The sequence below is a fragment of the Impatiens glandulifera genome, chromosome 3 (assembly GCF_907164915.1).
Source record: "Impatiens glandulifera chromosome 3, dImpGla2.1, whole genome shotgun sequence".
NCBI classification, from domain to species: Eukaryota; Viridiplantae; Streptophyta; class Magnoliopsida; order Ericales; family Balsaminaceae; genus Impatiens; species Impatiens glandulifera.
Genome location: NC_061864.1, coordinates 55179374 through 55192490, shown reverse-complemented (window position 1 = coordinate 55192490; position 13117 = coordinate 55179374). Strand labels below are relative to the sequence as shown.

The window sequence follows — 13117 nt, the reverse complement described above, 5'->3', positions numbered from 1 at the left end:
AATATCTAAAATTATTAAATTTATCCCATCATGTAATATTTTTGTGTGTATATATTGTTTGTTTATTCCAATGGGTACTCGGGATGGGAGTGTGATTATGTTAATATAAAAAAAAATGTATTTTTTTTAGTTGAGGCTTAATAAGATTTTTCATGTTATAAGATTATCCCAATAAATATATTATTTATTTTATTTTTATCCCATTCTAATTAAATTTCATCTTTTTAACTGTAAACAAGTTACTCTGTAATTTTTTTAATAAATAAATATTTTCTCATTTCTTACTATTAATTTTTTCTCTTTACTTTTTAACTATTTTTTAATATACATTTTATAATTTCTTCATTAATCTAGTAAAAATAAATTTGTTATCCATTTTAATCTCACAATTAGATAAATAATGTTTTTATTTATTTTATAAAATTTTAATATTACTAATGGTAAAACTATTTATCATTTAATATAATTATATTTCTTCTTTTTTAACATTTGCAATTACATTGCAAGTTAAGCATATATCTCTGATAGGCTCGAACTCAGGATCTTATAAAAGCCCGGGGATATCCACATTTTGTTGCCGTTAGGCTAAAAGAGGGGATAACATTGTTATACATATTAGTTCGGGTAATAATGTATCTGTTATACATATTAGTTCGGGTAATAAGGTATCTGTTAGAGATCGGGTACCCAATAAATCGAAGATGATGATAGAAGTATAGATAAATATCGGATTCGGAGTCGGTAATAAAATAAAAATCAGATATTTGTTCTCATTGTTTGTAATAAAATAAAAAATCTAATATTTGTTCTCCTTGTTAAAATAATAAAAACTTATTATATTTATGTAACAAAATGAAAATATTATTATTATAATTTTGTTACCATGGACACCCAATTCTCACACTACTTCAACCATCGATTATATCACCCTTTCTCCCCTTATTTGGAGGTAATTTTTACTTTTTAAAATTTGAAAAATACATAAATCTAAAAAAAAATATATATATATTACTAAATTATGTTTAAAATTGTAATAACTCAAATTCTATATAACACAATTTTTTTTTATCAAATCAAATAATAATTGAACATTAAAAAGAATTATATATTTATTAATTTACCTAAAAACAAAAATCATATTTATTCTTATTCTCACCACCAAAACCCAATAAAACATAGCCATGGTTACCGCCAAATTGAATTGAGAGAAATATCAAATAGGTATAATTTTGCTGTTCCCAATTGCTTTCTCTTTCGATCGGAGCCGGAGAAATCACAGAAGCATCAATGCCGTTAGGTAAATACCACTGTGATTACTGCGACAAGCAATTCCAAGACACTCCCTCTGCTCGCAAACGACATCTTCAAGGCATCCAGCACAAGCGTGCTAAAGCATTTTGGTTCGATTCATTCCGAGGTTTGGCTCTTTCTCCTTCATCCTCTCCACCTTCCTTCTGATTCACAAATCTTCATACTCAACATTCCTTACTAATTACACTTTCCCTTTTCAGATCCGAATCTCGTCAATCCAGAAACATCCATCGGAAATGCAGTCTGCCACCGTTTTATGAGAACAGTAATAAATACCCACTTACCCTTGTTACAAACATGATTCTTTCTCCTTAAATTCAACTTTCAGCAGAATTATTCATGAAAAGAACTGATTTTTCCATCAATAGCTAGGTTTAGGTGAACCTGTTTCCTTGCGTTTCCTCTCATTTCTTTTATTGATTGCTTAGTGACCTAATGAAGAACAACTAGATGCAAGAAAAAAAGTATCATTATTATCAGAAACATGTCACATGAGCTTATTGATATGTGTTATTCTTATGGATAAAAGGGATCATGCCAGTATGGAGACTTATGCAAGTATTATCATCCAAAGCAGAACCTGCAAACTATGAATCCTACTTCAGTTTCTCAAGGTAAATGCTTATGTCTGGATCTACTCTCTGTTTAGTCATGTTTTTTATATTTATTGATGATCTCTCATGGGTTTAGGTTATACTTTATGGAACTTTGTGAGGAAAATAACTAGTATTGAAATTCCATAGTGATTTTTGAAGTTACCCCTTTTCATAAAAGATTAAACCAATAGTTAGATTCACTTTTATTATGATACTAGGCAAAAGATAGTGAAACTATCCATAGGGCTGCAACGAATAAGAAATATAAAGTTTAACCTTTTGTTAAGATCTCAAGTTCAATTTTCACTTAAAACATCTTGATTTCATATAGTAAAAAGAGATATGGGTTATATGTGTAATTTCATATTTGTGCTTACCCACTTCAATTAAGGTGATTTAAATGAGAATTGGTAAGCTCCTTTGGTCCAAGCTTCTTCTATTTCCTTATCTTTGCCCAAATCCTAAGAAATGCTGAAATTCCATAGTGCTTTTTGAAGTTACCCCTTTTTCATGAAAGATTCCTAGAACTAGCTTCATTTTATCCTATTGGACTCTAATTGTTAGATTTACTTTTATTATGAACCGGACAAATGATAGTGAAGTTACCCTTAGAGCTGCAATGAATCAGAAATATAAAGTTTATCACTTTGTTAAGGTCTCAACTTTAATTTTCACTTAAAACACCTTGATTTCATATAGTAAAAAAATGGATGTGCTATTTCTGAAACTTCATATCTGTGTTTACCCACTTCAATTAAGGTGATTTAAACGAGAATTGGTAAGACCATTTGGTCCAAGCTTCTTCTATTTCCTTATCTTTGCCCAAATCCTAAGAAATGCTGAAATTTCATTCTATTCATTGATTGATAACTCTTTTTGATTAATCTTGTTGTTGCGGGTAAATATTTATCATGACCTTCGATTCAATCAATATTATAAGTTTTGTAGTTTTGGTAACAATTTTGAATGTATGTTGATTAAGGTGAAGGATCATCTAGAGAAGGAGATGTTATGGTAGAGAAATTAGGAGTTTCATGGGGCAATTTACCTCCATCTCTTAAACCACCACTACCTGAAAATGGGTATTCATCTCTTCCTTTAGTTGATTGGGGATGATCAAATATTATATATGTTGTCAAGTTTATATTATTATAATTTTAGGTCATTTTTGAGATTTTAATAAACAACTTACTTAGTGCAGACACATTTTTGTACTTATTAGTCTCTCGTTGTGGCTTAAATATGTGGGTTTTTTTTAACTTCTGTAATGTTTCTAGTCTTTTGTTAAATCTGTTTACTTGTTGATCTCAATTAATCCAGCTTTTTATTTTCTTTTATCAAACAGTTTTTACAATTTTTTTTTTACCAAATCACTGTCATTCTAACTATTAATCAACTAAAATATTAAAAAAAAAATTATTTTATTTTTTATTAAATAAAATTTTTAAATACAAAACAACATTTCAATAATTGACAACCAAATTTAGAACTTAAATAACTTATTTTTTCATTATCAAACAATTTAAAAAAAATTCAAACTTAAGAACAAGCTCAGAATGTAAATGGGCATATGGCAAAATTTTGGGTCTCGAGTGACTCGAACCAGACTTGAATCTTCCCCGGAAAATCAGGTGTCTAAGTGACCCGAAATTATCGGTTTTGGACAGACAGTTAGCGGATCCAACCCGTATAATTACAATTATTTTAGGTCAAGTTTGTTTTATAAATTTGAATTGAATTTATAAAGGATCGTTTGGCTTATAAACTATCATTTTTTTTATAAAGATTCGTTTGTTTTATTTTTTAATTAATATTTTAAATAAGATGGTATATATTAACCAAATAAAAAAAACAAAATTTGGAAAACACAAAAAAAATGTATTAGTTCATACTATTATGTTTGGTTTCCTAAGAAAAAATAATATAATAATATTAAAAAGAATTTATGTTTAAATTATTAAAATAGAATATTAAAGATTTTATCATATAAACTAAAAAGAATTGGTCGCTATTTTTTTTTTATTTCTAGGTAGGTATGTCTAGTTGTAATGAGATTTATTTTATTGTGTTACAAAAATTCAGCAAAGAAAGCCTAAAGGAAATGTGGGTTGTAATAATTTTTATAAGAAATAAACCAATGATTTAAAAATTAAAAAGTTGGAATATATAAAATTACATTGCATAGCTAATTGAAAAGTTGTTATTTTTATAAGAAATAACACAATCTAATTGAAAATTACACAAGTTAGAACAAAGTATTCTTTTTTTTTTGAAAGAATATTTTAGAAACAAGATTAGATTATTTTTTAAATTATGATTTATATTAATAGCGTATTTGGTATCAAATTACTTTTTGAATGTGATCTAAATTAGTATATAAGAATTACTTTTTCATCATAATCAAATTATTCTTTTAGATTATTTTTAAAATAATTATGATTGTTTTAAAGATGAAAAAAAATAATGATAACAATACAGCCTAAAAAGGACCAGAGAGATAAACAAATAATAACTTGCAGCTATAATTAAAATTCTAAGAATTTTCTTAAAATAGTTGTCATTTAATTATATGTTATTATTATCTGTAATTAAGTATAAAATTAATCTTAATAATATTAAATATATATATATATAATTATAAAATCAATTATTCCACGTGAATAAGTAATAACGTTGTTCTAATAAATTTTTTTTCAATTGAAAATAAAATTGAAATAGTTAATAAACTCTTGAAAACATAAATTTAAAATTATAAAAATTTAATGTACAATATATTTAATTTCACTCAAATAGTTGAATATTTATAAACTTGTAAAATAAAAAAAATTTCTAAATTAGTAAAATAAAAAATTTAATTAAGCATAAGTGTTTATTTTAAAAATATATTAGTTATATATTAATATTATTTATACAATATAATTAATTAAAAATAATAATAAATAAAATAACACTAAAATTAATTAAATTTTGTTTGAACTTTATGTAACATTGTAATTTGTATGAAATAATAAAGTTAAAATAATTTATAAACTTATAAAATCATATTCTAAATTTAAATTTTTAAGAATTTATCTGATTTAAAAGTTTACCTAAAACTAAAATCATTATAATCTTTTGAAAATCGTAATTTTTTTACGATTTTTAAGAGTTAAATCGAAAAAGTTAACCATTATTGACAATCAACAAAAATGCAAATAAAGATACTTTATATATAACACACTGTTTCCATTCATCTTGCAACAGGTTTACTATATTATTGGGCACACAGTCATCAAACATAAATGAAGAAGAAGTAAAGATTTACTTACAATTATACTTAATATTAATAAGCAGCCAATACCTCCAACAGTGAAGCAGTAAATTGCATTTGTGTCTCTTCATCAATCGTCGAGAACAGAGGAACATGTACAAACAGAGATTTTACCCCGTTTTGCTCTGCAAATCGGAGCGAGTGATAGTACACATAGTTGCAAACGAATCTGCCCGCATCATCCGATGTAACTACCTCATAACCCATTTTCGCCAATGACTTTGTCATTTCCTCGACAGGAAGTGTAGTCTGCATTTATAAAATCGTAAATTCATTGAAAAGACATTCATAGTTAAAACTCTTTTATCCATCTTCATCGAATGTTGTTACCTCTCGTTTTACTGTTATCGCACCATCCGCAGGTACAATGGCTACTTTCTGCAATAATATGTTTATGATTAAATTTTAAAATCATATAACATTTTACAAGCAGCATGTAAAAAGAAAATTGAACGACATACTTGAGGTTTCCATCCCATCTCATCTGGGCAACGGAAAGTGGCCTCATTGACAGCTTGTTTTTCTATGGCAAACCTTGTAGCCCCACTATTAACTCCAAAGTGTATCTGAAAGATATATATCAAAAACACTAGGATCAATAACCATCAAAAGTGCTAAATCAAGAACACAACAAATTACTTCTATTCAGCTCCGTTTTAACAAACAAACAAACAATATTCAATCTTTAGCAATTGAAAAAAAACATCAATCTTAGCGAGTTTCACCACCGGAGTGTGGAGAAGAAAGAATTGAAGATTGCTAAATCAAAAGTGCAGTTATTTGTGTCTTGTCTTACCCTAACTCAAGCATCTATATGTTGCTTTGATGGGTTATTCCATATTTGAGCATAAATTGGTTGAATTACAAAAGGGATCTATTTTAGGTGTAAAGATTGTTTTTTTACTTCCATTTTGTTTGGTAAGGGTTATTTAAATAATCTTAAATAACTCACCGTCCTTACACATATCCATTCATCAATCAATTTATCAACCAATTAAAAAATTAATTTTCATTTATTAATATGTTTGAAGTCTTTTCCCTCAATAATTCAACTTTTCATAACTCATATCAAACAAGATTATTTAAATAATTCTTTTGTTGTATTTGGAATTGTGTATTGTTGAGGATATTTCAGACACTTTGTGATATTGTGTTTTCATGATACATGTCATGACTTGTACTGAACTAATCTGGTCATTTCTCAATGCTAATGTAACACTTCTAACAAAAGAATGCATTATCCATTATAGAAAACTTCATTTTTTTTGGAATCATGGATAAAAAAACTCACCCAAATGATTCTCTGTTGGTTCGACGATTCAGATTCCTTCGTTGTGCTAACAGAAGATCGAAGCGTCTGGTACAATGGTACGACGGCTCCTTGTCCAGCAGTCTCAAGAATACTACAACTTCCCAGAATTAAACCTTTTGGAAACCCTTTCTTCTTCATATATTCCTTTAAATTATTAGCAATTGTTTCTGTTGGATTATCTGAAACTCCATGAAATTTCTTAAAACCCGTCACGTGAACTGTAACTGCAGGAGGCGCTTCTGATCCCATCTATGAACTATTCAGTCAATCAATCGATTCAACTATGAATCTAATTGGAATATAAATATCTAACAACTTCCTGCATCAAACAACAAAAAAATACTATTCAGAATTCATCTCTACCCCTAACAGGGCCAGCCCTAATGCCCTGTTTAGATTGCTCTCCTAAGCCAATTTCATTTCAAAATAAATTCTCACAATATCAAAATGGTATTTAAGCATGAATTACATAAGAAAATCAAAATGTAACATTCCGATTCAAATAAAATTTTCAACAAGTCATCGTACTCTTACTTATCCAAGTATTCATTTTCAATTGAAATCATAGTCAATCCACTTAATCTCTTGTGTGACATGGTATTTCATGAGTAATGTTTTCATCAATTTCAACTTAGAAAAACTTTTCTCCCACGAAACAACAATTGTAAACAGTATAGTCAACAAAATTCGATAAGCAACCATACCATCATAATACAAATAGCAAAAAACAACTAAATTAAACCAAAACAAACAAACCTAATTAAACTAACCTAGTCAAATATAATGCAAATACATAGCCAAATTAAACCTAAATACCTAATTAATATAATTAGAGACATGTAAGAACTAACCTAGAGCTGGGGTAGCTATGAAAGGACCTAATTGAGTTAATAGTTCCTCCAAATTCAAATAATTACTGAAATCAAAAGCAATAAAGCATCAACATGTAAATTCATTTAAACAAGAAACAGAAAAAGAAACAACAGATCTCTCCAAGTTATAGAATTGAAAAGAGGGTTTGAAGTGATATACACAAGAGAATATAAATATATTAAAAACACTCATCAGAATTCATCTTTACCCCTAATTCTCAACAATCAGCTCAATTTGGTTTCTCTGTAATGGATAATTGACATGCAAACAGATTCATATATGCTAAGTTTAAAGTTTATGATGTTGAGAGATCAAAATTCAGATTCAATAAACAAAATCGGAGACTTGGAATCCGAAAATAAGTGATGATCTGATATGGATTTTAAAAACCCTTGTAGATTCTCTAAGAAGAATCGATGATTAATAATAAAAAAATGAAATTGGAGAAAAGGGTATGAGAGAAATTTGACGATCTGAAGAAAGAAACTACTAATCTGATGAATGAACCTTTTTCTTCTTTGTGGGTCGTCGAGAGAGTTTGAGGCAGCCACCGAGCAGAAGAAAAAGAAGGGTTCAGTCTCACCCACCACCACCAGTCTTATCTCTCTTTTCACTTTCTCTCTCTTATACAGACGACAAACAAGAGAGTCTCAAAGATGCCTCCCGATAATAGTATGCATTTTGTTCTTCATTGCTTTTAATAAAAAAAATTAAAAAAAAAAAAACTTAAGAGAGAGAAAATAACCAATTAAATCGTGCTCAAATAATAGTGATCATCAAGTTTATTTATTTTTAATAACAACTTGCACCAAATACAAATAATATATAATAGTTTGAACGAAATAAATTGTTATAAATATAAGTTAAAAATTTTGTTGGATAGACTTCATTTATTTTCTCTCCCACTTTTTTTTATTTAATTTTTCACCTAACTTATTTTATTAATTCATTTCTAAACTAACATAATTTATTATTTAAAAATTAATTTTTTTATTATTTTAAATTATATAAATTTAATATATTTAAATTATTTAAATTATTATTTGTATAAATTAAACTATTTATATTTTAAATTATTATTTTTATAAATTTAATTATTTAATTTTTGATATATTTTAAATTATTATTTTATAAAAAAAATATAATAGATACTAATAAAATTAATTGTGAAGAGACAATATAATAAAAAATTAATTAGAATACTTCATAATTATGAATAAATAACATAATCAAAATGTTAAATTATACTACTAATAATAAAAAAAATTGTATTAAGTAAATATTTATGAAAGATAATAATTTAAATATATTGTTATAACAATAAAGAATATCTTTTTCTAAAATATAAGTTTAGATGTTGGTGAATTTATTGATTTTTTTATTAAAAAGTTTTATAAATTAATAATTTATATATATATATATATATTAAAATATAAAAATTCAAATTTATTAAAATAATAATTTAAAATATATATCAAAATATAAATAATTTAATTTATAAAAACAATAATTTAAATATATCACATTTATAAAAATGTAATTTAAATATATATATAATAATAATAATGAATTTAAATATAAATAAATTAATAAAATTTAAAAAAAATAGGTACTTCAGCTTGAAGTTAGTAATCGGCTCTCCAAGGTGGGAATTGTCAAAATTTTGTTTTTATTAAATTTTTGTCCTATTAAAAAAAAAATTTGATAGAAAATGTGTGATCTAAATAAAATTTGTAATATGATTTGATACAAAGCCTTATTCAAGTCTTATTCGGTTTGAGTTATTTCACTTAAATAAAAAAACATTAATCTCTTTTTCAAATTACTTAATATATTAATTAAAATATAAAAATATTTTTATTTTATATTTTTATTTTATCATTATATATCAATACTTTTAACTCATTTATATGAAAAAATTTTATATCTCTTCAAGATTATCCCATATTATTATTTTTTAAATAAATTAAGTTATTTAAATAATCCTATCTAAAAAGGCCTAAGAGGTGGTTATAACTAGTGAGAATAAAACACAATCTTTATCTCTTATAAACTATTTACTTGTCCCTCGAATTATCTTAGTGACTTAATTTTAACTTATTTTATATTAGAAAAATATATAATATATATAATTTTTTATTTTATTTTAATAATTTTAATAATAATTATGATAATTTTATAAAGAAAAACTCAAAACCACGCTAATTAACATGAGGTCAATTAACATAATATACATTTGACAAAAATAAGTTATAAACTAATATCAAATTAACCGTGAAGTTAAATTGCAACCAACTCAATTAGTCATGGTAAGAATTGAACAATAAAATATGGTTAATATTAGATATGTAATTTATTAGTTAAGTTTTTTTTTTTTTACTTAGTTATATTATTATTATTTTAAAAGATAAAATTGATTTAATAAATTTTACTTAGTGACACTACAAAGGATGAAAACAAACTTTGTTTGATATATAAACAAATTGAAGCTCTTTAAATGTTAAAGGTGAAAAGATCAAATTTGTACTCGATTAGATTATCGTAAGAGAGTTTCAAATTTTCATTCTTAATTCCAATGAAAATGTTAATTGGGGTGGAGAAAACTTAAATTCGTTCTTTTGTTTTGGTCTAGAATTAGATTTGTTCATTTGATATGACATTTTTTTATTAAAAACAATTCTCTATTATATCAAATATAATTTTAACCTTAAAATCACTTAAATTATCAATTAAAATATTAAAATAATTTTAATAAATTTTAAATTTTAAATATAAAATGATATTTTAATAATTTATCTTAAAAATTCTCAAATAACACATTTTTTTTATCAAATAAAGTTTTCTCCACAAAATTCATAAAAATCCTAAAAATCAACATCAAACAACTCTCTATGTCATAAATTTTAATTTTAATTTTTTATTTTTAAGTTAGAATTTATCTTCAGAAGAATTTATTAAAAAATAAAATTTGATTATTCAGTTAATCGATTTTCAAACATTCACTTGGTGTGAATTTCAACTTTTATTCCTAATATTAACAAACTTATTTGTAATTTTCTATTTATTTGTTCAAGATTTAGATAAGGATTAGATCAAATTTTAGTTTAGAATAACTCAATGATATTTTTTAATAAACTAATTTGTCTGTAGCATCTTTTATAGACAGATGGAATATTTCCACCTCAAAAATAAAATGATTAAATACTATTTATATTTAGATGACAAGTCAACTTTAAACTTCAAGAGATTAATTGAATATTTTACAAATTAATTGTGATTTAACAATGGGGGTGATGATATAATAATATTGATTGTTCATATGTAAAGAATATTGGATTAATTTATTAATAATTAATATTGGAGTTAGCATTGGTGGACAATGTCTTAATCCAATAATAACAAGAATAATCTTTCCGAAATAATAACAATCATGATTTGATATCTATAATAACTATTTTTAAACTAAAATAAGAATTCTCCAATATAATTTAAATTTAAAATATAAATATATAGACAGTATACTCATTCATGGAGCATGCGATTGATTAACTTGGTCTTTTCACCTAATCATTCATCAATTTTTCAAATACACGTAGTTATGATTAATAAATCTTCAGCTGTAGATTGACTATGATTAAGATAATTTAATTTTTATATGCCTACAAATTAGTTCGTCGAAAAATCTACTCGAATTGCATTTTGCTTCATGATTTATCTTTTTCTCATATCTCGGTAACGAGGAATTAAAATAGCATACTTGGATTTGAGTTTATTTCTAAAATGTTAAATAAATCGACGCCGAGAGACTGACTCGGATCTAGTCAGTCTCGCCTCGACGTAGAATGGACGTATATTGGTTGTTTTAGAGTCGTCACCTAATTTATTTATTTGAGAAATTATGAAATAAAAATGTTTCAGAAATTTTCTTTAGAGTTGTTACTTAAAAAAAAAAAAAAAAAAAAAAAAGGACTGGAAACTTTGAAAAGACATCTTTACAACTAAACTATTGGTCTTTCAAAAACATAAGATAATTGTACACTTTAATTAATAATAAAACCCTGTCCTACTTTATGGTAAATAAGAGCTTATTTTTAGTCTATTTATAAAAGACAGACATCCAATATGTTCCTAATCATACTTCTAATTTATTTATGGTGCAAGGTAAGAAAATGCTAAAAAAGAGTCAAAGTTAAACCTATTTTAGACGAGTGAACAGACTATGGCAAAACTTGAAAGAATTTCAAAATTCAATGTTAGCACATTATATGTTAGAATCATGTATAAGATTTTTCCATGAATTTATTTTTGTAATATTTGAAGTTGTAAAACTCTGAGTTATACATAAGAACAAGAATATAAAATAAATAAAAAATTTAAACGAAGCATGCCCTAATTGAAATTTTAAATTTTATTTGTATAGGTATTTATTTATTTTTAGAAAATCAAATAAAAATTTAAAAAAAAAGAAACAAAGAAGTAAAATAGGCAGGCAAACATTACTGAGCCGAAATCGGGTTGGGTTAAACCGTGATATTTGCTTTTCCTCTCGTGTTCTCCTTCTTTTTTCTTTATCCTGGATAAAGAAATAATTCCTCCATTTCGGATCTTGGGACTTTCTAAAATAACTCGTTAGGATTAAGATATGCGACACTTAACGAGGGATGAAAGCTTGGATGAAAGCTAAATGTCGATAAATGTTACGAACGAAAGGATTCAATAATAGAGTTTTTCATATATTTTAGTCTCTCCAATAGATGTAGATTATATATAGAGATAAGAGGTTTAAAACCTAATGTATCTGGGCCTTAATACATAACACCCTAGATATATAAATAATATACAATATTAACCCATTATTTTAACACTCCCCCTCAAGTTGGAGCGAATATATTCATCATGCCTAACTTGCTTATAATGGGAACAAAATCTCTACTACTAAGACCCTTAGTTAAAATATCGGCTAGTTGATCGCTAGTTTTTACATACGGGGTACAAAGGGACCGCTGGAAATCTTCTCCTTGATGAAGTGTCGGCCAATCTCAATATGCTTGGTTCGATTGTGTTGAACCGGATCATGAGCAATAGAGATAGAAACCTTGTTATCACAAAATATCTTCATAGGACCAATTGGTGTGAAACCATGTTCTACAAGAAGTGACCGAGTCCACAAGAGCTCACTAACGCCAAGAGCCATAACTCTGTACTTTGCCTCGACACTAGACCTTTCTACCACCGCTTGTTACTTGCTGCGCTAAGTTACCTGGTTACCTCCAACAAAGGAACAATAACCTGAGGTAAAACGTCTATCATCTAAAGAGCCATCCCAATCTGAGTCGGTATATCCTTGAACATCTAGGTGACCTTGAGGCTTAAACAACAAGCCCTTACCCGATGTTGTCTTCAAGTATCTCAGAATGCGATAGACTACATCCATATGAGTCTCGCGAGGATCTTGCATGTATTGACTCACAACACCATCAACATATGTAATGTTAGGTCTAGTATGAGCAAGGTGTAGGAATTTTCTTTATTCCTAAATTCATGATTCTAAACAAATACATATTAGATTTCCTTTCTTTCAGGCTTTAATCTATAATCTTATAGATCGATAATATCTAACATGGATGAATCACAATCCTAATACATAAATTTCTCTATGTCCATAAGTTGATTAAACAAGCGGAAGCGTACCTGAATTCATGATGAATATCTTTG

At 26.2% G+C, this 13117-nt stretch overlaps 2 protein-coding genes across 4 annotated transcripts; one reads left to right on the top strand and one right to left on the bottom strand.

The window, feature by feature from the left end:
- Positions 1-1187: 1187 nt before the first annotated feature.
- Positions 1188-3200, top strand: LOC124932432 (zinc finger CCCH domain-containing protein 3). Its single transcript, XM_047473059.1, has 4 exons — positions 1188-1417; positions 1512-1576; positions 1841-1925; positions 2890-3200. The coding sequence occupies exons 1-4, from the start codon at positions 1288-1290 to the stop codon at positions 3021-3023; spliced, it is 414 nt and encodes a 137-aa protein (XP_047329015.1). The 5' UTR covers positions 1188-1287; the 3' UTR covers positions 3024-3200.
- A 1896-nt stretch (positions 3201-5096) lies between these two features.
- Positions 5097-8068, bottom strand: LOC124932431 (pyrrolidone-carboxylate peptidase). Of its 3 annotated transcripts, XM_047473056.1 has the most exons (6): positions 7910-8068; positions 7171-7174; positions 6509-6850; positions 5679-5783; positions 5548-5595; positions 5097-5466 (listed from the first exon to the last, which is right to left on the bottom strand). In XM_047473056.1, the coding sequence occupies exons 3-6, from the start codon at positions 6776-6778 to the stop codon at positions 5230-5232; spliced, it is 660 nt and encodes a 219-aa protein (XP_047329012.1). In that variant the 5' UTR covers positions 6779-6850; positions 7171-7174; positions 7910-8068; the 3' UTR covers positions 5097-5229. The 3 variants fall into 3 exon arrangements, with proteins under 3 accessions (XP_047329012.1, XP_047329013.1, XP_047329014.1); XM_047473057.1 differs by lacking the exon at positions 7171-7174 and having other exon boundaries at positions 6509-6848; XM_047473058.1 differs by lacking the exons at positions 7171-7174; positions 7910-8068 and adding an exon at positions 7381-7445 and having other exon boundaries at positions 6509-6848.
- Positions 8069-13117: the final 5049 nt, after the last annotated feature.